Source organism: Chelonia mydas, chromosome 15, assembly GCF_015237465.2.
Source record: "Chelonia mydas isolate rCheMyd1 chromosome 15, rCheMyd1.pri.v2, whole genome shotgun sequence".
Classification (NCBI taxonomy): domain Eukaryota; kingdom Metazoa; phylum Chordata; order Testudines; family Cheloniidae; genus Chelonia; species Chelonia mydas.
Window position 1 is genome coordinate 5,766,737 of NC_057856.1, and position 27,463 is coordinate 5,794,199.

At 49.2% G+C, this 27,463-nt stretch overlaps 1 protein-coding gene across 2 annotated transcripts in view; it reads left to right on the top strand.

Moving 5' to 3' along the window:
* Nucleotides 1–27,463, top strand: part of SCARF2 (scavenger receptor class F member 2) — a 102,019-nt gene that overhangs the window by 65,432 nt on the left and 9,124 nt on the right. For both annotated transcript variants that reach the window (XM_037878876.2, XM_037878877.2), the window contains exon 9: nt 14,738–14,859. In XM_037878876.2, coding sequence (XP_037734804.1) covers nt 14,738–14,859 — 122 coding nt within the window. The remainder of the gene's footprint in view (nt 1–14,737; nt 14,860–27,463) is intronic.

A 27,463-nucleotide genomic window follows, 5' to 3' on the forward strand; every position in this document is an offset into this window, starting at 1 on the left:
CCTGCTGAGGCAATCTGCCAGCTCATTTTGTGCTCCTGGAACATGAGAAGCCTCAAGGTGGATTGAGTGGGCTAAGCAGAACTCCCAAAAGATAATTGCTTCCTGACATAGTGGGAAGAGCGAGCCCCGCCCTGACCCAAAAGTCTCAGACAAAAGCAGGCTGTTGTAATGGGGTGGTCCTTGAGGTGTACTTTCAGTGACGTCATCATCTGAAGCCAGCCTCCTGGGAGGAAGGCTCTGGCCTGGGTGGAGTCAAGCACTGCACTGATAATCTCTATCCTCTGCACTAGAGTGAGAATAGACTTCTGTGCACGTATTAACAGGCCCAGGGCCTGGAAAGTCAACTGAATGAGATGGATGCTGGTTTCTACTTGAGCCCTGGACTTGTCTTTGACTAGCCAGTCATCCAGATACGGGTAGACTTGCACCCTCCATCTTCTCAGGAAGGCCATCACTACATCATGCAGTTTGTGAACCCCCAGGGGGCCCCAACAGACTGAACAGGAGTACCGTGAATTAGTAATGCACTGGGTTCACAATGAACCTGAAGAACCTTATGGGGCCTTGGAATATCGAATGTGAAAGTAGGTGTCTCTTATATTGAGGGTGGGGTACCAGTCCCCAGGATCCAGGGAAGGGATAATGGAAGCCAGGGAGAGCACACGGAAATTCAGTTTCTTGAGGTAGCCGTTGAGCAGGCGCAGGTCTAGAATAAGTCTGAGACTACCCTTGGCTTTTGGAATTAGGAAATAGCAGGAATAAAACCCCTCCCCTATTAAATCCTGTAGAACCTCTTCCACGGCTTCCCACCCAGAGGAGAGCTTGCACCTCCTGGACTAGAAGTTGCTTGTGAGAGGTGGGGGTGGGTAAAAATAAATTGGAGTGTATAACCCGCTTCCACTGTGCTCAGCATCTAGTGGTCTGTGGTGATATGGGACCACACCATGATGAAGTGGGACAGGTGGCCCAAAAATAAAGGGGAAACAGGATCCGGCAACACAGGAATTGGTATAATGTCCACGAGCGTCCCATCAAAAGGTCTGCTCAGAGCCCCCTGGATGTCTGGGCGGGACAGATGTTGCCGCTGAGGTAGACGGGTGGTTGTCGGTGTCTAAAACCCCTGCTCCCTTTCCTTTGCAGGTTGTGACGGGACAGTGGGGTGGAGAAACAGGTGGGCTCCTGAGGCCTGTAGTACTTCCTCAAAGTCATTGGGGTATACAATCCCAGGGACTTGAGGGTCACTCTGGAGTCCTTCAGCCCATGGAGCTTCACATTCGTGTGCTCCAAGAGCAAAACCCCTTTGAAGGGGAGGTCCTGAAGGGTTTGCTGGACCTCAAGTGGGAGACCGGAGGACTGTAGCCGTGAGCTCCTATGCACGGCCATCGCAGAGGCCATGGACCTGGCTGCTGAATCTGCTGCATCCAGGGCAGCTTGCAAGGAGCCCTAGCTATTGACTTCCCCTCCTCCACCAGTGAGGAGAAGTCCTGCCTTGTCTCTTGGGAAAGCAAGTCTTTGAACTTCATACTGAAGTCCCACATATTGAAGTCGTATCTGCCCAGCAGCAGTCCCATGGTAGAGTAAACTTCTCTACTGAAAAGGTCCAGTTTCTTGGACTCTTTTGCTTTAGGAGTCACCCCTTGCAGGCCCTGCCTCTCCCTTTTATTGGCCACGGACACCACCAGACACCCAAGGGGGGAGAATGTATAGGAACTCATAACCTTGGGCAGGCACAAAGTACTTCTTCTTGGCCCTTTTTGAGATGGGAGTATGGAAGTCAGGGGTTTGCCAGAGGGCTTTCACTGGGTCCATAATGGCATCAGTGAGAGGTAGGACTACTTTTCATAGGGCCGCTGCAGTCACGATGCCAACTAGGCTATGGGAGGAGTCCTTCACTACCTCCGCCTGTAAGCCTGAGTTGGAGGCCACACTCTTCAGCAGCTCCCAGCGGGCCTTGTGGTCGTCTTGAGGAGATGACATGCCTGCCCCTGACACAGTGTCATCTGAGGAGGAGAAGGCCTGCACTGGCAGAGGGCTCCGCTCCTCCTCCCCTTCTGCACCAACAGGGTCCCACAGATCTGGATCTTGAAGCTCAGCACTGGCCTCGGTACCAGAGTCTGGATCAGGGGTTGTCTGATGGGATGAAGAAACCCTTCTATCGGAGGCCATTGAACATCTTGAATGGGGCCCTGACATCAGGGGAAACCCCCATGAGTTCCAAAATGGCCACTGGCATAGGCCAGTGACCACTAGGCCGAGCGCTCAATAGCACTCCTATGCCAGGGTCCACAACAGCTAATGCCTCAGCTCTTAGAGTGCTGTGAATAAGTGGGAATCTTAGCTTCCATTTTAAAAATATATGTTTCTAGCCCTCTGGTTTGAGGTCTTCCTGGGGAGATGCACCCAATGAGTAGTGATGGGAAACTGCACCTCTACTGCTGGACCCATCACTTATGAAGTCCCACAAGGATCAATTCTCATTCTGTTCCTTTTCAACATCAGCATGCAACCGCTAGGTGAAACTGGTCAGACAACATGGACTCAAGGGCCAGCAACATGCAGATGACAGACAGCTCTACCTCTCCTTCGCCACACACAACTACACCACTATCACCAAGATGGCCCAATGCTTGGCTGAGATCCCCTTTTGGAAGAAGAACAGCAGGTTGAAGGTGAATCTGAATGAGACAGAGGTGATGCTGGTGGGCGGAGGGAAGCATTTTGAAGAGCTTGCAGCTACAGTGTAGTCTCTGTTATTTGAAGATACACAGCCACAATTGGTCAATTCAGTCCATACTCTCTGATGCTGAGCTCTCACATAGCTGCACCCACAAGTAAAGCTTTCTATCATCTCCACTTGGCTACAAAACTCCATCCCATTCTGGAGGACGAAGACCTGGCCTCAGTTATTCATGTCTTCGTCGCCTCTTGGCTGGACTACAGCAACGGGCTATACCAGGGCATGAAGCCTTCAGCACTTGAGAAACTCCAGGTAGTTCAGGACACTGCACTCCTCAGCACCACAGGCTTCTGGGAGCACATCAAACCTGTCATTGCCTTCCTACACTGGCTCCCCAGAGAATTTCAGATCAAGTTCAGGATCCCAGTCCTTATTTTCAAAGGGACCAGGGTTTCTAAAAGATCATGTAAAGCTCTGGGACAAAGACCATGGTCGACAGCTCTACTCCTCTGATATACTCTCAACAATATGAGTAAAGCTTGTCTGTGTGGGGGCCAGGACCTTCTCTGGGGTCAAGTCAAGACTCTGGAATGAACTCCCTGAGTGTGATGGGATGGATTAGGCCCTGAGGCCCCTGGCTGGAGGCCTTGTGGCCCTGCCACATCTTGCCCCAGGAAAGGGCAGTAGAGAGGTCATCCAAGCTTCCTAGAGTGGCTGTGTGGGAAGCAGCCAGTCAGGACCCAGCATGCTAGTATAAGAAGAGCTGCAAGGCAAGAGTGAGTTCAGTACCTTTCTAGACCTGGAGGAGAGTGGAGGGTGTGCCCAGCTGGCTGAGAGAGCTACAGGACCTTGGACATAGCAGTGCTGGCAGAGGCTGAGGGGAATGAGGGAAAGAGCTCCGGGCTGGCTGCTGGGACTCCACCAGGACAAGGCCCTCAGGTAAGGCCATGAAGGGTTTGCTGGACCTCAAGTAAGAGACCGGAGGACTGTAGCCACGAGCTCCTATGCACGGCCTTCACGGAGGCCCTCAGGTAAGGGTGAAGAAATATGCTAGAGCAATGGGCAAGTGGCCCAGGGAATTGTAGCAGCAATGTAGTTTATTTAAAGGGACATGGCGAATGGCTGCTATCTATAGGGTCCCTGGGCTGGGTCCCAGAGCAGAGTGTGGGCTCAGGTCCTTCCCCCCCCATCCCCCAGCCACTGGGAAAGTGGTCTGGATGTTGAGATACCCCAGAAGGGGAACTGAACTGTAGTGGCCCAGTTGGAGAGCTGCAGCCAGAAAGGCCTGAGAGGGCGAAGACATTGCCTCCAGAGGGACAGCTTGAGAGAGGCCCCTGTTGGACTTGTTGGTTTGCTTTTACCTCCGGCTGAGTCACCGAAGACCCACCACAGACAGAGAGAGAGCACATGCACACGGCCAGGGGGAACTCACCCATTACACTCAGGACCATCACAAACCTCACCACTTTCTGCTCCATGTGCAAAGTGCATTTCTTTGGCTTTGCCTTCTTTAGCATCTACACAGAGCAACAGTATACTTATAATAATAACAATTAATAAAAGGAGACAACCTACCAAAGCAAGACACTTCACTGGAACTGCTTCTCCCTCTGTGGAGAGGATGAGAAAACAAACAACATGGAACAGATCTATTAGTTACGTTGCTTAATGTATTACTGGAAGATGCTCAGATGCTATGGTGATGGACATGGTACAAAACCTATATAGAACATAACAGCCCTCATGGTTGCAGAGGTAAGTGTCAAGCTTTCTGGAGTGGCTGGGGAGTGAGTACCAACCTGTTAAGAAGCAGGGCACAGACCCCAAATTGGCTGTGAGTTCTGTACTTAGATTTCACCAACCTAATATGAACTGTGAACTCGAGCATTATAACAGCCTTAACATGGAGTCACAGACAGTCCCATTGGGTACTCTGATCTGGCTACCCAGGTAAGCTTGCCTTTGTGATAGCTGGTCCCTTATACCAAAAATCACAACCATATTCAGGTTTCAGAGTAGCAGCCGTGTTAGTCTGTATCCGTAAAAAGAAAAGGAGTACTTGTGGCACCTTAGAGACTAACAAATTTATTAGAGTATAAGCTTTCGTGAGCTACAGCTCACTTCATCGGATGCATACAGTGGAAAATATAGTGGGGAGATTTTATATACACAGAGAACATGAAACAATGGGTGTTACCATATAGACTGTAACAACAGTGATCAGGAAAGGTGAGCTATTACCAGCAGGAGAGCGGGAGGAGAGGGGGGGAACCTTTTGTAGTGATAATCAAGGTGGGCCATTTCCAGCACTTTACAAGAACAGTAGGAGGGGAAATAAACAAGGGGAAATAGTTTTACTTTGTGTAATGACACATCCACTCCCAGTCTTTATTCAAGCCTAAGTTAATTGTATCCAGTTTGCCAATTAATTCCAATTCAGCAGTCTCTCGCTGGAGTCTGTTTTTAGTTTTTTTGTTGAAGAATTGCCACTTTTAGGACTGTAATCGAGTGACCAAAGAGATTGAAGTGTTCTCCGACTGGTTTTTGAATGTTATAATTCTTGACGTCTGATTTGTGTCCATTTATTCTTTTATGTAGAGACTGTCCAGTTTGGCCAATGTACATGGCAGAGGGGCATTGCTGGCACATGATGGCATATATCACATTGGTAGATGCGCAGGTGAACGAGCCTCTGATAGTGTTGCTGATGTGATTAGGCCCTATGATGGTGTCCCCTGAATAGATATGTGGACACAGTTGGCAAGGGGCTTTGTTGCAAGGATAGGTTCCTGGGTTAGTGTTTTTGTTGTGTGGTGTATGGCTGCTGGTGAGTATTTGCTTCAGGCTGGGGGGCTGTCTGTAAGCAAGGACTGGCCTGTCTCCCAAGATCTGTGAGAGTGATGGGTCATCCTTCAGGATAGGTTGTAGAACCTTGATGATGTAGTGGAGAGGTTTTAGTTGGGAGCTGAAGGTGACGGCTAGTGGTGTTCTGTTATTTTCTTTGTTGGGCCTGTCCTGTAGTAGGTAACTTCTGGATACTCTTCTGGCTGTGTCAATCTGTTTCTTCACTTCAGCAGGTGGGTATTGTAGTTGTAAGAATGCTTGATAAAGATCTTGTAGGTGTTTGTCTCTGGGGGTTGGAGCAAATGCGGTTGTATCATAGAGCTTGGCTGTAGACAATGGATTGTGTGGTGTGGTCTGGATGAAAGCTGGAGGCATGTAGGTAAGTATAGCTGTCAGTAGGTTTCCAGTATAGGGTGGTGTTTATGTGACCATCACTTATTAGCACCGTAGTGTCCAGGAAGTGGATCTCTTGTGTGGACTGATCCAGGCTGAGATTGATGGTTACTCCCAGTCCCAAAGGACTGGTCGATTACCCCAGGTCAATTGCACTTTAGATCTCACACCAAAAGACAACGATTGTAGCCAATCCTATAATAAATTATCTAAAGATTTATCAGCTGAGAAATAGAAATGAGTCATTTGCAAGGTTAAAGCAGATAAGCATACACCCACACCCACAGGTGAGTTACAGTCTTAGCTTCCAAAAGTTGATAGGAGCTGCTGTAATATGCAAGCTTTATATGTCTTTTAGGGCTAACCCAGACTAAGCAGCTGGGAATCCCTTGCTTATGCTTAGAAATCTTGTCCTCCCAAAGTCATAGAGACAGTTTCTTCTTGTCAGGGATTTTTCCCCCCCAACCCCCCAGAGCTGAAGCTGATGGGGCGAGTTCATGCTCTCGTTTCCTCTTCATGGGTAATGGAGAGGAGGAATGCAGTTAACAAAGTCTTTGTTCTTTGATGTTTCACAATGGCTCATTTGGTTTCTGGGCCTTCTTGGTGGGCAGGACCTAACACCTTGTGTAGGAAACCAGCATTGTACATTGATTAATGCTTCTTTCCTGTTTGATGACTTACACAATTACAGAGGATGACAATGCGAACATGTAATGTCATGTTATAACAAAGGCTATAGATGTTGTAAGTGAGATTAATACACATAAAGCCTAAACACCAAGCACATGTGTATAACTCTAATACACAGGTGAGCCTGAGTGGTTCCAGGTGTGTATTTGTCATTGTTCAATTGAGGCCTAGGGGCCTTGGTGTGAGCTAGCACCTGCTCCGCCAGCATCACAGTAAGCTTGAAAACATGATTCCTAAGACTCAGAAACCAGAAGCAAAGAAACAGAGTCACGTTTATTATTTTTAAAAATCTCATTATTTGGAGGGCCTGACTCATGATTTTTGAACACTTGTGGTCAGTGATGCTGATGGCTGCAGCAAGCTGTTCTCCTGGAATTTCCAGGTACCTTATGGTTCCTAACGTGCTTTGAACATCATGCCGGCCCTGCCCGGCACTGATTCATAAATTAGAGTCAGAGGGACCGTTGTGATCACCTAGTCTGACCTCCCCATAACACATGGTGTGGGAAATTTTTCACACCTGAGCCATTCTTTTTAGGTGGCAAATCTGAGGAACTGTCCCAGATTGAGGGGTCAATGGAGGAGGTTTTGGAACAAATCAATAAATGAATAAGTCACCAGGACCAGATAGTATTCACCCAGGAATTCTGAAGGAACTCAGATATGAAATTGCAGAACTAACAACTGTGGTATGTACGCTATTGCTTAAATCAGCTTCTGTACCAGATGACTGGAGGATAGCTAATGTAACACCAGTTTTTAAAAAAGGCTCCAGAGACAATCCTGGCAGTTACAGGCCAGTAAACCTAACTTCAGTACCAGGCAAATTGATTGAAACTACAGTAAAGAACAGAATTATGCTATGTACAGGAAGCGTCAGCATGGCTTTTATTATGCCCAGCCTTTGTTAACCTGAGTAGAGATTCCACAGACACTTCAGCAAGTGCTTTATCTAAACTTTACTGGTTTAGATAAAGCACTGAAACAAGTTTATTAACTGGAGAAAGATGGATTATAAATAATAAAACCATAAACGTCAGAATTGGTTACAAAAGAAATTGAAGATAAACACGCAAGCTATTGCAAAAGTCTCTCTGGTGACTTCAGAAAGATTGGAAGGGCCTCAGTCCATAGTCAAAATACTCTATTTAGTTATAAATCCACAATCCAGAGAATTGGAGCAGGAATGAGGCAAAATGGAGATGTCTCGGATGTCTTTTATATCCTCTACTATGTTCATGGAAATTTACTGTCCCAAACAAAGCCCACAGCCCCTGCATAGGGAAAGTTACTGACAAAGATGGAGTCCGAGGTCACATGTCCACATCCCACCCCTTACATGTTTTGCTGAATCACAGGAGTGACCATTGGCTCTTGTCTGTCGGAGGCATTCTCAGGAAGAGCTATCTAGAGAGTTGACAGGTTTCAGACTGGTAGCCGTGTTAGTCTGTATCAGCAAAAACAACGAGGAGTCCTTTTGGAACCTCAGAGACTAACAAATTTATTTGGGCATAAGCTTTTGTGGGCTAAAACCCAGTTCATCAGAGAGTTGATTCTTCTTAATGGCCCATCGAGCTTAAATAGTCCAGTCACAAAGGGCTGGCGAGACTGGATGTAAATTACCTTGTGGGTGTCACCCCAAAAGTAAACACATTTGAGATACAAATACATAGCCAATACTCATAACTTCAGATATAGATATGATACATGGATTTAACCAGGATAATCATACTTGACAGAGTGTAACTTTTCCATTGACACCTTACATGATATACTTGTATCATAATTTAGTGCAATTGTACAACAGGGATAGCAACAATGATTTACATGGTCATCTTCAATCATACAGCATCGGACACAAGATTCATGGTAAAACTGTGAGTTTGCAACACTGCCTCTTCCCTCAGTTTGGAAGCAAGTTCATTATCTGCAGTGTTTTTACTGTTGTATTTGTTAGATTTGCTGTTCACTCAGCTTGGACACCAAAACTAGACTGGCTGGCTTCACTTTGTGGGTCTCCTGCAGTAGTCCCATATTGTTGTGTTTGGATTGCAAACTCTTTAGGGCAGGGGTCGGCAACCTTTCAGAAGTGGTGTGCTGAGTCTTCATTTATTCACTTTAATTTAAGGTTTCACGTGCCAATAATACAGTTTAACGTTTCTTAGAAGGTCTCTCTCTATAAGTCTATATATTTGTAACCCTTCTGCCCGTCAGAGTTGGCAGCAACAAGGGTTCAATATCTAGGGGATTCATTCCAATAACACAATGCAAACCGGCTTGAGCCCCCACCCAGTGACCTGGGACAAATATATACCACCCCCGCTGGGTGCCTCCAAGAGGCAATACTTCCCCTCTCGCAAGCACATAGTCTGAGTGTAGCAAAAAGCCTTTTAATAACAGAGAGAACCAATGTGGCATTATGTTGGGGAAACACCACCAACAGGATTCATAACACAACCCATGAGCAAAAAAAACCCCACCCCAAGCAAATTGGGGCATGCCCCTTTCCCTTTGGTTCTTGAGTCCAGCAACCCCAAATCACCCAAAGTCCCAAAACTCCAATGACCCAAAAGTCTCTCGAACTCTGGGGCTGCCCTGATCAGGGACAAAGTTTATCTGCGGAGCTTTACCTCCCAACCTGGGTGGAGATGGGATGGGGTTAAGAGGCACCTTACATGATCTGAAGCTGACCGCCCCACAGCTCCATAGGCCTTCGCTCCGTTCCGCTCCGCCAGCCGCCGCACAAACTCCTTCGCTCAGCTCCGCGGCCCACCAGCAGCTCCCGCCGTCCCATGAACTTATCCACGTCCCACCAGCAGCTCCCGCCGTCCTACGAACTGCTCCACCAGCCTGTCCACAAGGCACTCCAGCCATCCCGCAAACTGCTCCACAATATATCTTCAGGCTCCCCGACTACCTAACACAACACTCAGTGATTTCAGCTCTTAGGTGAATTCAGCTTGTAGTAGGGGAGCCTCAGCGCTGGTGCACTGTTAGCCCAAAGTGAGCTCAGCAGCCTGTAACTAGACTTCTAATGAAATCAAAATTAGCTCTGATATTCCACAGTGGAGAGAAGAGGAAGTGCAATTAGCATGTAAGGCCCTCACTAAGGGGCCCATACCACCAAGTATTAATACTTGTCCCCAGCCTCTCTCAATTCACACAGTTTTGGAACCCATGACCCTTGCCTAGCGAGTGCCACTTAGTTGATGGTGAGTCCCTCCAGCATAACAAAAGGCCAAGTACAGTTCCAAGCACAGTTCCCATAATCAGGGTAATAACAATTTATTCTTCCTGCCCCAATAACAGAGACACTGGGGATCCCACAGCAGCCAAAGTGACCATTTGGGCAGCTATGGCCTCATTCTAGGCGGGGTGGGTGTGCCTATGCAAAGGAGATCGGCCCCTGAAGTTCTTTTCCACAACTTGCCACACCTCACCACCAGATGTCAGGATGGAGCTCATCCTGACACTGCTTACATATTATATAACTAAACTATTGTCGTTTGTAAAGTAAACAAGGTTTTCAAAATGTTTAAGAAGTGTCATTTAAAATTAAATTAAAATGCTGATCTTACGTCGCCGGCCCGCTCAGCCTTCTGCCAAACCTGGGGTTCCGTTCACCTAGGCCGGCAGCAGGCTGAGCGGGGCCAGCGGCCGGGACCCCAGACCGGCAGCGGGCTGAGCGGCTCAGCCTGCTGCCAGTCTGGAGTTCCATCCGCCGGCTCCTGCCAGCCAGGGTCCCAGATGCCAGCCCCGCTCAGCCCGCTGCCGGTCTGGGATCCCGGCCCTGCCCACATAGAGTGGGCACCTACCTTCTCCCTGGTTCTAGCCCATTCTCTTCCTCTCTCTCTGCACTGAGCTGAGGGTGGGAGTGCACTGAGCACAGGGCTGGGGGTGAAGGAACAGGCTGGGGGCTTGGGGTGCAGGGTCTGGCCAGGAGCTAGAATGAGGGAGGGGGATCAGGGTTGGGGCAGGAGGTTTGGGTGTGGAGTGCTTACCTGGGCAGCTCCCATTTGGTGCAAGGGGTGCAGGTGGGAATGTGTGGGGGGTGCAGGAGCTCCCATTTGGTGCTCAGGGTGGGGGTGGGAATGTGGGGGGTGCAAGAGTCAGGGTATGGGGTGTGGGGGGGCTGGGTATGTGTGGGGGGTATAGGAGTCAGGGCAGAGGGCTGGGGGCATGTGAGGAGGGGCAGGAGTCAGGGTGTGGGGGGGGCTGGGTATGTGTGGGGGGTGCTGGAGTCAGGGCTGGGAGGGTGTGAGGGGGGTGCAGGGGTCAGGGCAGAGGGCAGGGAGTGTGTGTGTGGGGGTGCAGGGGTCAGGGCAGAGGGCTGGGAGGGTGTGAGGGGAGTGCAGGGGTCAGGGCAGAGGGCTGGGAGGGTGTGTGGGGGGTGCAGGGGGTCAGGACAGAGGGCTGGGGGCACGTGAGGAGGGTGCAGGAGTCAGGGCATGGGGTGTGGGGGGCTGGGTATGTGTGGGGGGGTGCTGGAGTCAGGGCTGGGTGGGTGTGGGGGGGTGCAGGGGTCAGGGCAGAGGGCTGGGAGTGTGGGGGGGGTGCAGGGGTCAGGGCAGAGGGCTGGGGGTGTGGGCTGGGGTCATGGGGGTGCTCCCAGCCCCCTGCCCTGAGCGGCTCACGGCAGGGGGCTGGGGGGGATATGCCCTGATTCCACCCCCCCTTCCCCAAGACCCCATCCCCACCTCTTCTCCGCCTCCTCCCCAGAGCAGCAAGCGTGCTGTGGCTCCGCTTCTCCCCCTCCCTCCCTTCTCCCGCTCCCTCGCAAGGGCCATCAGCTGATAGCGGCAGGGAGGGAGAGGAGGAGGGGCAGGAACCCAGCACACGAAGAGGCAGGGGGAGCTTGCCTGCCCTGCAGCAGCAGCCGGCAGGACCAAGCTTCTTCACCCTGCCCTGGGGGCGAGGAGAAGAGCGGGCCGGGGCGGGCAGGATTTTTCATGGCACGCTGCTGCCTGCCGGGGTCCCGGCCTGGGTTCACCAGTGGGCTGAGTGGGGCCAGCGGCTGGGACCCGGCAGGCTGCAGCATGCCATTAAAAATCGGCTCACGTGCCGTCTTTGGCACGCGTGCCATAGGTTGCCAACCGCTGCTTTAGGGAAACCCTTGCCTGCCCACCCACCTGCCCAGAATACCGTTCCCCCCTAAAATCCATATTTTATAACATTTTTATTAGTGTGACAGATCTGAGATCTTGGAAGCATGGACTGGTATATTGAGATGTGCACCAGGCTTATTCATAAACATGTATATCTCTAAGAGTTCTCTGTGTCTTTGGGAACTAGGAATTGTATTCTACCTCCATGGGGACAGGTTACAGAGCTTCATGGAGGAACTAAAATCAGTGTGGGGAGGGGTTATTAGTGCAAATGCCCGGACAGGTGAACAACTCCAGAGAAGTCCCACCCCAGCCCCTGGGGGAATTGCGTAGACTGGATCAGATCCAGCAGACAAAGAACAGGCCCTCATTTGGTTCCTCAAATTGACAGGAGATTGCAACCCTGGTGGAAGGGTTGAAAGGCCTGGAACCTGCCAGGGTCTCCATGTGGAAGACTGGTGACACTTGGGAAGCTGGCATTCATGTAGACTGTGTATTGTGCTATGATGGGGATCCTCTGCAATGGTTTTCTCCTAAATAAAAGTGCTGTGCTCTGTGAAAGCTGGTTGCTCATTGGTAACCCTGTTATAGTCCCAGGGAGAGGACACCTGCTTGGATAGTCACTATGAATTGCATGGGGACTGCAGCTTAAAACCCCAATGTGAAGGTCCTTACCCATAGAGAGATGACAGGTGGAGGCCTGAGATGTAAAGTGGGGCCCATGAGTAGACCATAGACGGGGGCAGAGTGCAGCTAACCCCAGAACTGTGACATAGAGGATAAAAGGGTTTTCTACACAAAATCAGACTGTAGGATGATGGTGATTTATTACTGCTATAGTGCCTAGAAGGGACTGGGGCCCCTTGGGGATGGACTCTGTACACACAAGTAAAACAAATATAGTCTTTTCCCCCTGGGAGCTCATAGCATGAGCCATGGCCTGGCCAAGTGTCTCATTATGGGGTGCAATCCAGACCAGTAAGGGGCTGTGTCACCACCTGCCCTGCAACTTTGGGTGCCTCACAATGCTTTGCAGCTCACAAACAGCCTAACAACATTCAGGTCACACCCTGAATGTCTGAGCATAGCTGGAGCCCTGGGCCAACAAATCTGGCCCCAGCAGCCTGTCAGCCACACTCCAGTCACAATGACTTCCACCAGCCTCAGTTACTACTAGCAGGGTGACCCCAACACACTCCAAATCCTGAATTTTCTCCAAAACATGTGCTCTGCATTGTCCAACCCTTTCCTGGACAGTTCAGATATTAAAGGTCTGTTGCCCTTGTAAGGGGTCAAGATTCAATGGCTTGCTACTCTAACAGGAGTGACAAAACAGTTCAGTTTAAACACAACACTGGATTATTTCCATTAAAAATAAAACAAGTTGGTTTTAAGTGGGTACAGGTATAAGGTATAAAAAGTCAGAAATGGTTACAAGAGAAATAAAGATAAAATGCTTCCTAGTAGCTTAAACTTAACAAGCTAGATTTGGTTCAAGATAAAATCCTTACCCAGGGTCCCAGCAACATGGCTAGCTAAATTCTCAGGCATAGGTGGTGCTAGCCCACTGGGGCCCCTAAGCAGGAATATTCCCCCTAATAATAATTAATAAACAAAAAGCAAATGGGGTGGGGGTGGGGGGCCTTGAGCTGCTTGGGGCCCTAGCAATTGCTTCATTTGCTTATGCCTTGCACCAGCTGTGTTCTCCGGTCGGGATCTCTTCCCAAAGTCAAAAGGCTATTTCCTTTGTCTTCTTAGGTGAAAGAGAGAGAGAACATGTGGTGTTTTGCTCCTCACTTTTATAGTCCAGTCACCCCTTGAAATGGATTTTCCTGAGGGTTACTCCTAGATAATGTTCATTCCAGTTGTGAGGACAGAGACATGGAGTCTAGTGGTGAAAGAGGTTCCATGTTGTTTGCTAAAATGCTGATGGATCTGTTCTTGCCCTGATTCGTTGCCAAAGAATGGCCACTTAACAGGTGATTGCCAGTCAACTTTGATGACACCTAGCTAGAGATGTCAACTTGTCCTTCATCTTTGAGAAACTGGCTTACCCCCACCCCAGACTTGTCTGATAAAGGCATTATAGTTATAATTTCAGTTTATGTTTATAGTGCTTAATATGTATTTTGTACACACATTACACAACAATATTGACGATCAGTGGGTCATTGGTTTTTAAATGATACTTCACAAGACATATTTTGTACAAAGATTATTACAATAATGTGTAGGGTGTGAATACAGGGGTGCTTTCGAGAAGCAGCTCTCCGGATGATGCAGCTGAGGCAGAGTCAGTGCAGTAATAAGAAAGTCAATTACCTGCCATTGTCCCTTTGAATGGGATTTGTGAGCCCAGCCTGGATTGTAGCATAGAGGCTGGAGGCCTCCTGTGAGGTCAGGAACGGTGGATAATGAAAGGGGACGTGGTGGCAGGGAGAAACAAGTGGGAAGAGATTTCCTATAACCCCCAGCAGGCTGGTCTCTGAGGATACAGGTGCCAGCACCATTAACAAGCTTTGTAGAGGCCAGTAAATTACTGAGCCTCAGGTACCCGGCAGGTCAGAATCGCACTCGGGAATAGATTTACTGCCCCAAGGGCAGGGCTGAGCTGCGGCAAGCACAGATGCCGACACACGTGACTCACTGTCCAGCCCCAGGCTGCTCATGGCCAAGATCGTAAGCCCATGCCTAGTCTGGCACCTTGCTGGCAGACTGCTCCCCCTGGGGACCCTGCACCAGGCTGAGGTGGTGCTGTGCCCATGTTCCCATTCTGCTCAGCTCTCTGGAGACCTAGGGTCTTCTCTGGACACATTAACCCACCTTCACCATGCAGTTAGCTTTGGGGCTCCCAGCATTCGCTCTATGCCCAGGCTTGGCCCGTCTAAAACGTCTCCAGCGACGCGCTTGTAACGTGGCCCCAGCATGTATCTGTTGTGCTCCCTGTACGTAGCCCTGCAGGCCTGGCGCAGCGGCACCCACTTATGCTCTGCCAGCTCTCTGACTGATGCACGGTATTTTCTTGCAGTGCGAACCAGGACCCAGCAGCAAGCAAGAAATCGCCAGGGCGCTTGTGTGGCCGGTTCAGTCGAATTAGCATGAAACTCCCCCGAATTCCCCTGCATCGCCAGAAACTGCCTAAAGTTGTCGGTAAGGTGGTAGGGCTCATTAACTGCATTGGTGTGTATTTTCCAGCCCCTAACCCAGCTGTGGAAGGAGCAGAAGGCTCTAACCTAGACAACACACTATCCCACAAGGCTAGCAACAAGAAAATCAACAGCCAAGGGGCCCTCGGCAATCAACAACCAAGTATCCATCTCAACTCTATTGCCTGCTGCTCATCGTACACCCACCCTGTGCTGCACAGGAAACTTCACTGTCCTGCTGCAAGGACCTATTGACCCCCTGATGCCAACTGCCATAGAGCCCAAATGTGGAATGTGTGCCCTTCTAAACCTAGATTATGCTGTAGTTGCTGTTGTGATGTCTGAATGCATGGTATGTATATGTTGAAGGAGGTGTAATGTGTGTTTGTTGTGTTGCAATGGATAAACTGATTGGGTTGTATGTGGTGCTGGATGTAAGGTATGCATGTGCGATGTTGTATGGTTGTGTTGTGCTGTGTATGGTTGTGTGTGTTTCAGAGTATTCCCCTTCTGTACTCCGTGCAAAATCCCTGCACCTCTGTTTCAGTCTGTAGAAAAGAGTGCAGGGCTATGTGTAGCAATGAGAGCAGTGAATTTTGCAGTGGGGCTGGAGAGCTGTTTGTACAGGGCTGTGAGGAGTGGGATTGCAGGGCTGTGTGTAGCCATGAGAGCAGTGAGTTTTGCAATGGGGTTGCAGGGCTGTGTAGAGCAGTGAATATTGCAGTAGGGTTGCAGGACCGTTTAGAACAGTGAGTTTTTGCAGGGATTGCAGGGTCGAGTGTAGCAGTGGGATTGCAGGGTCGAGTGTAGCAGTGAGCAGTGGGATTGCAGGGCCATGTGGCGCAGTGAGCTTTGCATTTGGTTGCAGGGCTGTGTATAGCAATGTGGGGAGTTTTCAACAAGTCTTTAGTTTCTTCTTGGAGGTTGCTTGCTGATGCCTTAGCTGTTCTCTGTCCTGGCTCATGTTTGTGCTGGTAGGTTAAAACCTTCCTGCTGCCACAGTGTGGTGGTTCATTTATGAATCTCCTGCTGTTTCCATTGTGTGTCATGTGTGATGTGGTGGGAGACGCAAAGAAGTGCAAATTGTACATTGGAATGTGCTGTTCTTTGACAATAGTGAGGTCTTGTTTAGAAGTCAAATTCTCCAAATACAGACTGGGCTGTTAGAGAAACACCTTGTTCATGTTAAAGATGAAGATCCCGCTCAGCCACACAGAGGGTGGGGGTGGAAGCAGCTCTGCTCTGGGTGTCCATGCAGGGCTTACCCAACCAAAATCTGGAGCAGGAGAGATGGCAGTATCTGCACACCCATCATCCAGTGTGCAAGAATCATGAGATGGACTTAAAAACTACAGGATTTTTTAAAATAAATGTTTATTTGCCTTCTGGTGTTTGAGCCTTGAAGGGTCACGTTTTTCTCCACAGCCCTGACAGCTTTCACATTACACCTTGCTGATGGAACATGCGTATAATGAGCGATGCTAAGTGTATGTGCCCAGACACTATCCTAGCTGCCAAGTTTTGGGCAGCTTCATGTGACACTTAGTGCAAATTATTCAGTGAGCTTTGCACTGCTCCTTGTACCCATGTTCCAGTAGCAAGGTGTAATGTGAAAGCTGCCATGGCTGAGGAGAACATGTGGCATTAATCTTTGTTAATGCAAGGTGAGATTCTCCTGTAATCACCTGACTCCAGGAGCTAGGGCTTTTAGAAAAACGCCGACTATTAAGAGATTTGCAATAAAATTGTGATAGCTGGTAGCATTGCTAAAAGCACCCAGAACCTCCAGTTACTCCAGTGCCCCCAGGAACTGCCATCACACATTGCAGGAACCCCAGCACCCACCCAACTGCCCACCAGATACCTCCCAGATTCCCCCACCTGCAAACCCATGAACTCACCTACCTCAGCCTCTCCCAGAGGCCCCAGCACCAACCCATCTATCCCCCTGCGATCCTCTCCAGAACCCACTCACCTGCTCCAACCACAGCTGCCACAATCTGTGCAACTCAAGGCCATGTCCCTGTCACTGTCTGGAAGTGTATGGTCACATGCAAATTATTTGGAAGTCTGCCAAAGAGCTCACTGAATAATTTGCACTAAGTGTCCCACGGAGCTGCCTGCAGCTTGGCTGCTAGGATAGCATCTGGGCGCAACAAACGGCTGTTCGCACACATCCCTGTGGTGGGAACGCCATTCTGGACCTTTGCACTGTTTCTTGTATCCCTGTTCCACCCTGGAACCTCCTTTAAAGGGGCATATTTCTTGTCATCCCCCTGCTGTACAAAGGAGCTAGAGTGCAGCGGGGATAGGCTGGCTGGGAGGTGATGCCATGGCAGTCTTACCTGCAATGCATTTGGGTTGGTTTGTAATAACTGAGTGATTGCCCATGTGCTGTGGTTGGGATATAACTTCCTCCCCTGGCCCCGCACTGCAGAAGAGCTGAGCCGTCCCATTCCCATCCCATCCTCAGTTCCCCCAAAGCCCAGGGCACTCAGGTGCCAGCTCTTAATAAGAGCCGGCAGCATGTGAACCTCGCTGCTCCCCTCCAATGCGGGCGGCTGTGCCGATTGCTGTTCCCCTGAGATGCTGTGTTCTCGCGGTGTAGCTCGAGCTCTGGGGCTGTGGCTGGGACCCAAGGGAACCAAAGCAGGACCGTTACCCCTAAAACGATAACAAATGCTGTGTTTATGGGAGCGAGTGGAGCAGGCCTTTCTGGAAGAGAGGCGGCTCCGCTGGGGAAGGATGAATGGAGCTGTGTGCCCTTCCTGGATCAGGCTGCAAATCAGATGTTTGTGTAAACAGGGAGACAGAGGGAGAACTCCCCTTGGGCCCTGGCTGTATGAAAGGCTGCTTCTTATGGCTGAGCGTCACTCGCCTATTCTGCAGGTATTGCCCCAGGCTGACTAGAACGGCTCCTCCCGACCTGTCAAGGGCAGAGTCCCCACTATCTCTTTGGATGGACCTCAGAGGCTAGTGGTCTTTAATTATCTGAGCTGCAATGCACTGTTACAGGAAGCTTCCTGTGCCCTAGAGTATGGCTGGCTCCTCAGGGCCTGCAGAGCAAAAGGCCAACGAGCCATGATCGGCTCTCTCACACGCCCTCCCGCTAAGGCGAGGGGAAGGCAGGCAGCCGCAGAGATTGTTTGTGTTGCCAGGGGGCTGTTAGTTCATTGGAATGAAATGCTTTGGTCACAGGCTGCTCTGTTTGCCTTGGCTCGCAGACCTTGCCATGTGGTCTTCTTCTTATCCTGGCTTCGGAGTGGGCTGGAGGCCGATCCCCCCCACAGCTCCTCAGCAGGATGAAGGGGAAGTGCCAGGAGTAGAAGTGCAGCCTGTCGGGAGGACGGGCAAACCCGCCCTCCCATTTGGGAATCTGGCTTCAGCCCCTCGAGGAACTGGGCAGAAGCACAAATTTAGTCTGAGGCTTGGGAGCTCCAGGAGAGGCTGGGCGCTAAACCAGCCCTGGCTCCCGAACCCCACTGGAATTTTGAACACAGCCCAAGCAATGCCATTTCGTGGGCCTGCAGGATCCAGTTGTGCCTCTTGCCAGATCCAGCTTGGTGCTGTTCTTCATCCACATGCGCGGAGAAGGGCAGAGCCTGTGTCAGTCAGGGAAAGGCCGAGGGTCCGATCCGAGCTGTCTGTAGCCATTTGCGCCTATGCACAGGAGTGCAAGGCACTCCCATTGTGGTGCAGTAGCATTTTACATCTACTCTGCATGGGAGTGAATGAGTCCACAGGGCCCAGCCAGAGAAAATATAGTGATTCTAGTAGGGCAGGAGCTAGTGAACAGGAGCAGCGAACAGGAGGTTTCTGAGTTAGTTCTCCAAGTGAAGGAGGCAAGACGACGGGACCCTTGGAGTAAGTTTGTTGTCTGCGCGTTTGCTTGCCACGGGCCTGCTTGATTGAGGTTTATAGTGTGGTCTGTCTGGGGGGCTGTGTGCTGAGCCTAGTGCCCTGCTAGGCTCGGCCGAGAGCTTCCTGACCAGGCTCTAGCCTGCTTCCTTTGATCCCCTTTAAAATCCCGACAAAGGGGTGGGGCTCATTGAGGGAGAACAAGGATTTAAAAAGCCAGCTCCTAAGCGAGCAGAGGACCTAGCAAATAGGAGCAGCAAACAGTGGAGTTTTGCAAGGGTGTTTAGAGAGGGAACATAGGAGCCAGATTTGCCTAACAAACATTCTCTAAACTTAGGCCAATAGCCCCGGCCCTCCAAAGAAACACACACAGAGAACTAACAAACAAACAACCAAAAACCCTGCAGGAGTAAAGAGAATGCAGACAGAAGTCCAGCAGCAGAGTGGGGGCTATGCAGGTTATTGCACTGAATGCAGCATGTAGGATTGCCTGCCTTGTGGGCCGGTGGTATAGGTGTGTGTTCAGTGTAAGCAGCACCTAGCCCTCAGAGACACAGTACGGGCTCTGGAGACCAGAGTGACTAAACTGGAGATGCTAAGGGAGGCAGAGAGGTACATAGAGGAGACTTTCCAGGACACAGCACCCCAAGTCTGACAGCCTCTTTGCTGCAGAGCCGGATGGAAGTCTCAGGGAAAGAGAATAGTTGGGATCCTCCTTCCAGATGATGTCATGGTATCCTCTGCACTGAGACTACCTCTCTGGGGGGAGACCCCAATTATTAGGAAGAGACAGGTAATAGTGATGGGGGATTTGATCATTAGAAATATAGATAGATGGGATTGTGATGACCAGGAGAACCGCCTGCTGAATTGCCTACCGGGTGCGAAGGTTGAAGATCTCTCAAGACATCTAGACAGACATATGTGAGGTACTGGGGAGGAGCCGATGGTCGTTGTACATATAGGTACCAATGACATAAGGAAAGGTAGGAGAGAGGTCCTGGAGGACAAATGTAGATTGCTAGGTAAGAGATTAAAGTCCAGGACCCCCATGGTAGCATTCTCTGAAATTCTTTTGGTTCCATGTGCAGGGCAAGTTAGTCTGGCAGAACTGCAGGGTCTCAATGCGTGGATGAGATGATGGTGTAGGGAGGAGGGCGTTAGGAACTGGGGACCTTTGGGGAAAGGAGGATGGGCCCCTCTGAAACCAAGTGGAATCAGATTGCTGGCATGTCAAATTAAAAAGGTCATAGAGGTTTTAAACTAAGGGCTGGGTGAAAGCCGAGAGTGTGAAGGAGCACACTGTTCAGAGAGAGACATCCCTTAGGGGAGGATCTATTAACAGATTCTCTATATCCTAGTAAGGAGGAGAGGATGGAAGTTGATAAAGTACTGGTAGGAACTGAAGAGAGACAAGTCAAACAAAAAAGAGTCCCATTGAATTATATCACAAGAAGGCAAACAACTAAATATTGACCAATTTTGTAAGTGCTTGTATGCAAATGCAAGAAGTCTAAATACTAAGACGGGTGAACTTGAGTGCCTGGTATTAAATGAGGATATTGATATAATAGGCATCACAGAAACTTGGTGGAACAGTTATAATCAATGAGACATGGTAATACCAGGGTACAAAATATAAAGGAATGACAGAGTAGGTTATGCTGATGGGTGAGTGGCACTGTATGTGAAAGAAAGCACAGAGTCAAATATAGTAAAAATCTTAAATGAATCAAACAGTACCATAGAATTGCTGTGGACAGAAATTCCATGCTTGAATAATAAAAGTATAGCAGTAGGAATATACTACTGACCACCTGACCAGGATGGTGATGGTGATTGTGAAATGCCCAGGGACATTAGAGAGGCTACAAAACCAGAAAACCCAGTAATAATTGGGGATTTCAACTATCCCCTTATTGACTGGGTACATGTCACCTCAGGACAAGATGCACAGATAAAATTTCTAGACACCAGTCATGACTGTTTATTGAAGCAGCTAGTTCTGGAACCCACAAGGGGAGAGGCAACTCTTGATTTAGTCCTAAATGAAACACAGGATCTGGTCCAAGAGGTGAATATATCTGAACCACTCAGTAATAGCAACCATAATGTAATTACATTTAACATCCTTGTGCGGGGGGGAAATACCAAATAAACCCATGAGAGTAGGACTGAACTTCAAAAAGGGGAACTACACCAAAATGAGGAGGCTAGTTAAACAGAAATTAAAAGGAACAGTCACGCGAGTGAAATGCCTGCAAGTTGCACGGAAACTTTTTAAAAATACCACAGTAGAGGCTCAAACTAAATATATACCCCAAATAAAAAAAAAAAAAACAGTAAGAGGACCAAAAAAATGCCACCATGGCTAAACAGAGTAAAATAGGCAGTTAGAGACAAAAAGACATCTTAAAAATTGGAAGTCAAATCCCACTGAGGAAAATAGAAAGGAGCATAAACTCTGGCAAGTAAAGTGTAAATGTATAATTAGACAGGCCAAAAAAGAATGTGAAGAGCACCTAGCAAAAGACACAAAAACTAACAGCATCAGAAGCAGGAGGTTTGCCAAGCAACCAATGGGGCCACCGGATGATTGAGGTGCTAATGGGGCACTGAAGACAAGGCCATTGTGGAGAAGCTAAATGAATTCTTTGCATCCACCCTCACTGCAGAAGAGGTGAGGGAGATTCCAACACCTGAGCCACTCCTTTAGATGATCAGTCTGAGGAACTGTCCTAGATTGAGGTGTCATTAGAGGAGGTTTTGGAACAAATTGATAAATTAAACAGTAATAAGTCACCAGGACCAGGTGGTATTCACTCAAGAATTCTAAAGAAACTAAAATATGAAATTGCAGAACCACTAACTGTGGCATGTAACCTATCACTTAAATCAGCCTGTGTACCAGATGACTGGAGGATAGTTAATGTAATACCAATTTTTAAAATAGGCTTCAGAAGTGATCCTAGCAATTACAAGCTGTAAGGGTTCCTTCCCCACTCTGAACTCTAGGGTACAGATGCGGGGACCCGCATGAAAGACCCCCTAAGCTTATTCTTACCAGCTTAGGTTAAAAACTTTGCCTTGACCTTGAACAGTATGCTGCCACCACCAAGCGTTTTAAACAAAGAACAGGGAAAGAGACCACTTGGAGATGTCTTCCCCCCAGAATATTCCCCCAAGCCCCACACACCCCCTTTCCTGGGGAGGCTTGAGAATAGCATCCTAACCAATTGGTTACAAAATCACCGAAGACCCAAACCCCTGGATCTTGGAACAATGGAAAAATCAGTCCGGTTCTTAAAAGAAGGATATTAAAAAAAAAAAGGGGGGGTAAAAATCATCTCTGTAAAATCAGGATGGAAAATACTTTACAGGGTATTCAGATTCAAAACACAGAGGATCCCCCTCTGAGCAAAACCTTAAAGTTACAGAAAAAAGGAATAAACCTCCCTCTTAACACAGGGAAAATTCACATAAAACAAAAGATAAACTAATCCGCCTTGCCTGGCTTACCTATACTGGTTGCAATATTGGAGACTTGGATTAGGATGGGTTGGAGAAGATGGATTTCTCTCTGGCCTCTCTCAGTCCCAAGAGAGAACAACCACGTAAACAAAGAGCACAAACAAAAGCCTTCCCCCGCCCCCAGGATTTGAAAGTATCTTGTCCCCTTATTGGTCCTTTGGGTCAGGTGCCAGCCAGGTTAGCTGAGCTTCTTAACCCTTTACAGGTAACAGGATGTTGCCTCTGGCCAGAAGGGATTTTATAACACTGTATGCAGAAAGGTGGTTACCCTTCCCTTTATATTTATGACACAAGCCAATGAGTACTAACTAAAGTACCAGACAAATTGCCTGAAACTATAGTAAAGAACAGAATTATCAGACACATAGATGAACACAATATGTTGGGGAAGAGTCAGCACAGCTTTTGTACAGGAAATCATGCCTCACCAATCTATTAGAATTCTTTGAGGATGTCAACAAACATGTAGACAACAGCAATCCAGTGTACTTAGACTTTCTGAAAGCCTTTGACAAGGTCCTTCACCAAAGGCTCTTAAGCAAAGTTAGCTGTCATGGGATAAGAGGTAAGGCTCTCTCATAGATCCGTGTATAAGCAATAGGGGAAAAAGGATAGGAATAAACAGTCAGTTTTCACAGAGGAGAGAGGAAAATAGAGGGATCCCTCAAGGAGCTATACTGGGACCAATGCTGTTCAACATATTTGTAAATGATCTGGAAAAGGGACAAAGTTTGCAGATGATGCAAAATTACTCAAGATAATTAAATACAAAGCAGATTATAAAGAGTTACAAAGGGATCTCACAAAATTGGGTGACTGGGCAAAAAAATGGCAGATGAAATTCAGTGTCGATAAATGCAAATACTCGCAGGAACTTATACACAACTATACATACAAAGTGATGGGGTCTAAATTAGCTATTACCACTCAAGAAAGAGATTTTGGAGTCACTGTGGGTAGTTCTCGGAAAACATCCACTCAATGTGCAGCAATAATGAAAAAAGCTAACAGAATGTTAGGAGCCATTAGGAAAGGGAGTGATAATAAGACAGAAGATATCATAATGCCACTATATAAATCCATGATACGCCCACATCTTGAATACTGTGTGCAGTTCTGGTCACCCCATCTCAAAAAAGACATATTAGAATCGGAAAAGTACAGAGAAGGTAAACACAAATGATGAGGGGGCTGGAACAGCTTCCATCTGAGGAGAGATTAAAAAGACTGGGACTGGTCAGCTTAGAAAAGAGACGACTGGGGGGGATATGGTAGAGGCCTTAAAACCATGACTGGTGTGGAGAAAGGGAATAAGGAAGAACACTTAGTTACCCTTCACATAACACAAGAACCAGGGGTCACCCAATGACATTAATAGGCAGCTGGTTTAAAACAAACATGGGGAAGTACTTCTTCACAGAACACACAGTCAACCTGTGGAACTTCTTGTAAAGGGATGTTGTGAAAGCCAAAAGTATAACTAGCGTTAAAAAAAATTAGATAGGTTCATGGAGAATAGGTCCATTAACCAAGATGGTCAGGGAGGCAACCCCATGCTCTGGGTGTCCCTAAACCTCTGATTGCCAGAAGCTGGGTCCTCACTCGATAAATGCCCTGTTCTGGTCATTCCTCCAAAGTGTCTGGCACTGGCCACTGTTAGAAGATGGGATACTGGGTTCTGTGGACCATTGGTCTGACCCAGTAGGGCCATGCTTATCTTCGTATGCTAAAATAAGCCCCTCATCTGCTCTCCCCAACATTGTATCTGCCCTCCCTTTTGGGTGTTTCCAGAGGATAGGCTAAAACCTAAACCCTCCTGCTTCAGGCCATGAGCTGCCAACCTCTGATAGGGCATTTCCCCTCTGCACATGCTATTCCAGAATTGTTGGTAGAGGGTTCTTACCCCTTCCTCTGGACAGCTGGGTGTGGCCACGTTAGAAGATAGGACACTGGGCGAGGTGGAACCTTGCTGTGACCTGAGCTGGCAGGGCCTGTGTTCCTATGACACTCCGTGACAGACATTACCACTTCAGTGCAGGATCACAGATGAAAAAGCTATGCAAGACCATCCAGTCTGCCTGCTGGGGCTCTGAATAGGTGTTATTTAGCAAAGAACTCTTTGTGTTCTGTATAGAAATTAGAGATGGAAAAGAATTCCTAAACTCAGGCCAGAAGGGTCCCTACTGGCCTTCTCTAGAGTCTTGTCCAGGGTAATTTGAAGGTCCTATGTGAATGCATCAGTTTACATGGAGTTCCCATTTCAGGTGCAGGTCAGTGCTGGGAGCGCACAGGACCTTGCAGGGGCCTTAGAATTAAAACAAACACAAACACTATTCAGAGTAACAGCCATGTTAGTCTGTATTCGCAAAAAGAAAAGGAGTACTTGTGGCACCTTAGAGACTAACCAATTTATTTGAGCATAAGCTTTCGTGAGCTACAGCTCACTTCATCGGATGCTGTAGCTCACGAAAGCTTATGCTCAAATAAATTGGTTAGTCTCTAAGGTGCCACAAGTACTCCTTTTCTTTTTACAAATACTATTCAAACCCCAGGAAATGCAGTGACAGGTGCACATCTGAATGTGAGGCACCCAGCCTAACTCTGCCCTCGGCCCCAGGGGGATTGTCTGGTGACTTGTGCTACAAGTGCAGTCATAACCCCGCCTTGCTTGGGTTTCTAGTATTTGTGTGTTTTTCCTGTTCTTGGAAGGTAACGTGCTCACCCTACTGCTCTGTGCCAGCAACCACAGCCAAGTTGTTGTGTGAGAATTTCCTCAGGGTTTTGTTTTTTTTTTTAAATGGTCGTCAGTCCTGCTGAAAAGAAGCCCTTCTCCTGCAGCCCTAGGAACTCAGCGGCCCATGGAGGTCCAAAGGTAGGCAATGCCTGTGGGTCTGCTGGCCCGGCACAGTCCCTTGTGGCATGCAGTCCTTGTGCTGCAGATCTCCTGTCTGCAAAAAGGGAGTCTCAGTCCTGCAAATCTCTGTAGGTCCTGAGGATTAGGGCTCCTGTCTTACAGAGCTGAGGAGGACATGTAAGAAGCAATTTCCTTCCCATTGATCTTTAAATGTTCCATGCAAGTCCCCTGCTCTCTACAGGGTCTGTGTGTGTGTCTAGGGGAATGCACGGGTTACAGAAGGGAGGAGGGTCTGAGATATGTGCAGGGGTACAGGAAGGAGGAGGAGTTTAGGGTGTGTGCAGGGGAATGTACAGGAGGGAGAGGGAACTGGGGCATACACTGCAGTTGCTCTTTATTGCTTTCGGTGATACAAAGCAGTGTGCACCCAGTAGTGAGCTGGAGCCAGTTGTTAAATTTAGAAGCCCTTTTAGAACCGGTTGTTCCGCGAGGGTTTCTAAATTTAACAACCAGCCAAAAGTGGCGCCTTAGGCGCTGACTCCATGGGTGTTCCGGGGCTGGAGAACCCACGGGGAAAATTTGGTGGGTGCAGCGGCAGCTCCCCGCCCCGCCCCCGGCCCCAGCTCACCTCCACTCCACCTCCTCCCCTGAACGCGCCGCCCTGCTCTGCTTCTCTGCCCCCCCCCAGCTTCCTGTGAATCAGCTGTTCATGCGGGAAGCCGGGGCGGGCTGAGAAGCAGGCGGTGGCTTTGCGCTCAGGCCCAGGGAGGCGGAGATGAGCTGAGGCGGGGGGGCGCGAGGAGGGTATTCCCCACACCGCAGCAGGTAACCCAGGGGGACAGGAGGGGGCGCGCAGGGGAACCGCTCCCCGCCCCAGCTCACCTCCACCTCCCTGGACCTGAGCGCGAAGCCGCTGTCTGCTTCTCAGCCCTCCCCGGCTTCCCGTGCGAACAGCTGATTCGCGGGAAACCGGGGGGGCGGAGAAGCAGAACGGGGCAGCGCGTTCAGGGGCAAGGCAGAGGCAGAGGGGAGGTGAGCTGGGGCCGGGCGCGGGGCGCGGAGCTGCCGGTGGCCGCTCTGCACCCACCAGATTTTCCCCGCGGGTGCTCCAGCCCCGGAGCACCCAGGGAGTCGGTGCCTAAGGTGCCACTTTTGATGTGATCAGTAGGGGGAGCGGCCGCTCCCCCCATAGCTATGCTCCCCCGCCCCTAGGAGCCAGAGGGACCTGCCGGATGCTTCCTGGGAGCTGCCCCAGGTAAGCACCGCCAGGACTCCCCACCTCGCCCCCCAGCAGGTCCCTCTGGCTCTTAGGGGTGGGGTGGGCACCCACTACGGTGGCCCACGAGACCCTCCTGTCTGGTTCTGGGGACAGTCAGGGGACAGGGGAGGGGGGTGGATGGGGCAGGGGTCCGGGGGGGGCATGAAGGAATGCGGGGGGTTGGATGGGGCAGGAGTCCCGGGGGGCGGGGACAGGCAACGACCCCCTCGTGGGGTGAGGAGGGAACCGGTTGTTAAGATTTTTGGCAGCTCATCACTGTGTGCACCCACTGACATGGTCTTATGCTATGGCTGCCTCATGCTGCTCCAGAGTGGGGTGAGCAGCCAGAGCGCACTAGTGAGTCTGGCCCTGGAAGTTACAATAAATACGACCTGAGGTTGACATTTCAGATAATCACATCATTAAAAATAAACCCTAGGGACAGTCTCTGGGAGTTTCTTGTTTCACGGATGAAATTTTACAATAAAACAACCCAAGGAACTTCCCAGAAAAAAAAATCCGTTAAGAGGAGTTAAGGCTGAGAGCCCATGTCAGTGAGACAGGGTAATATACATTGCAGGGATATTGCGATAATCCTCAAAACAAGCCTTATAAACCCAGGAAAATAAAAACTCCAAATATTTTAAGATAAGCAAGGCACAGTGATGGCCAGTTGCTGGTCAGAAAGGGTAAGTATTTGCTCCAGAAAACGTTGAACAGAAACTAGAAAGTGAGAGACGGAGCAGAACCGTTTACAAAGTGAAATGCACTTTGGGTTTCTCTAGCCTGGGTTTGTCTAGCAAGACATGTGCTAATGTGCTTCTAAACACCACTCAGCACTTAGTGTAGACAAAGAGAGAGTGATGTATAAAAATGTGTTACGTGGTTGTGTTCAATCCTGGGGTCTCCTCAATAATACACAACCCTAACTACAACCTCAGCAAATAGTGCTGCGAGATGTGCAGAGTCCAGGTTCCAGTGGGCTCCATGTTTGTGGGGGGAGCGTGATGTCATCACTAAGAATCATGCCATGCTGTGGAGGGGACTCATGTGTGGTGTGTAGCGGGTTTCCTTAGCTGGTGAAGTTCTGTGGGAAGAGGTGGTGTG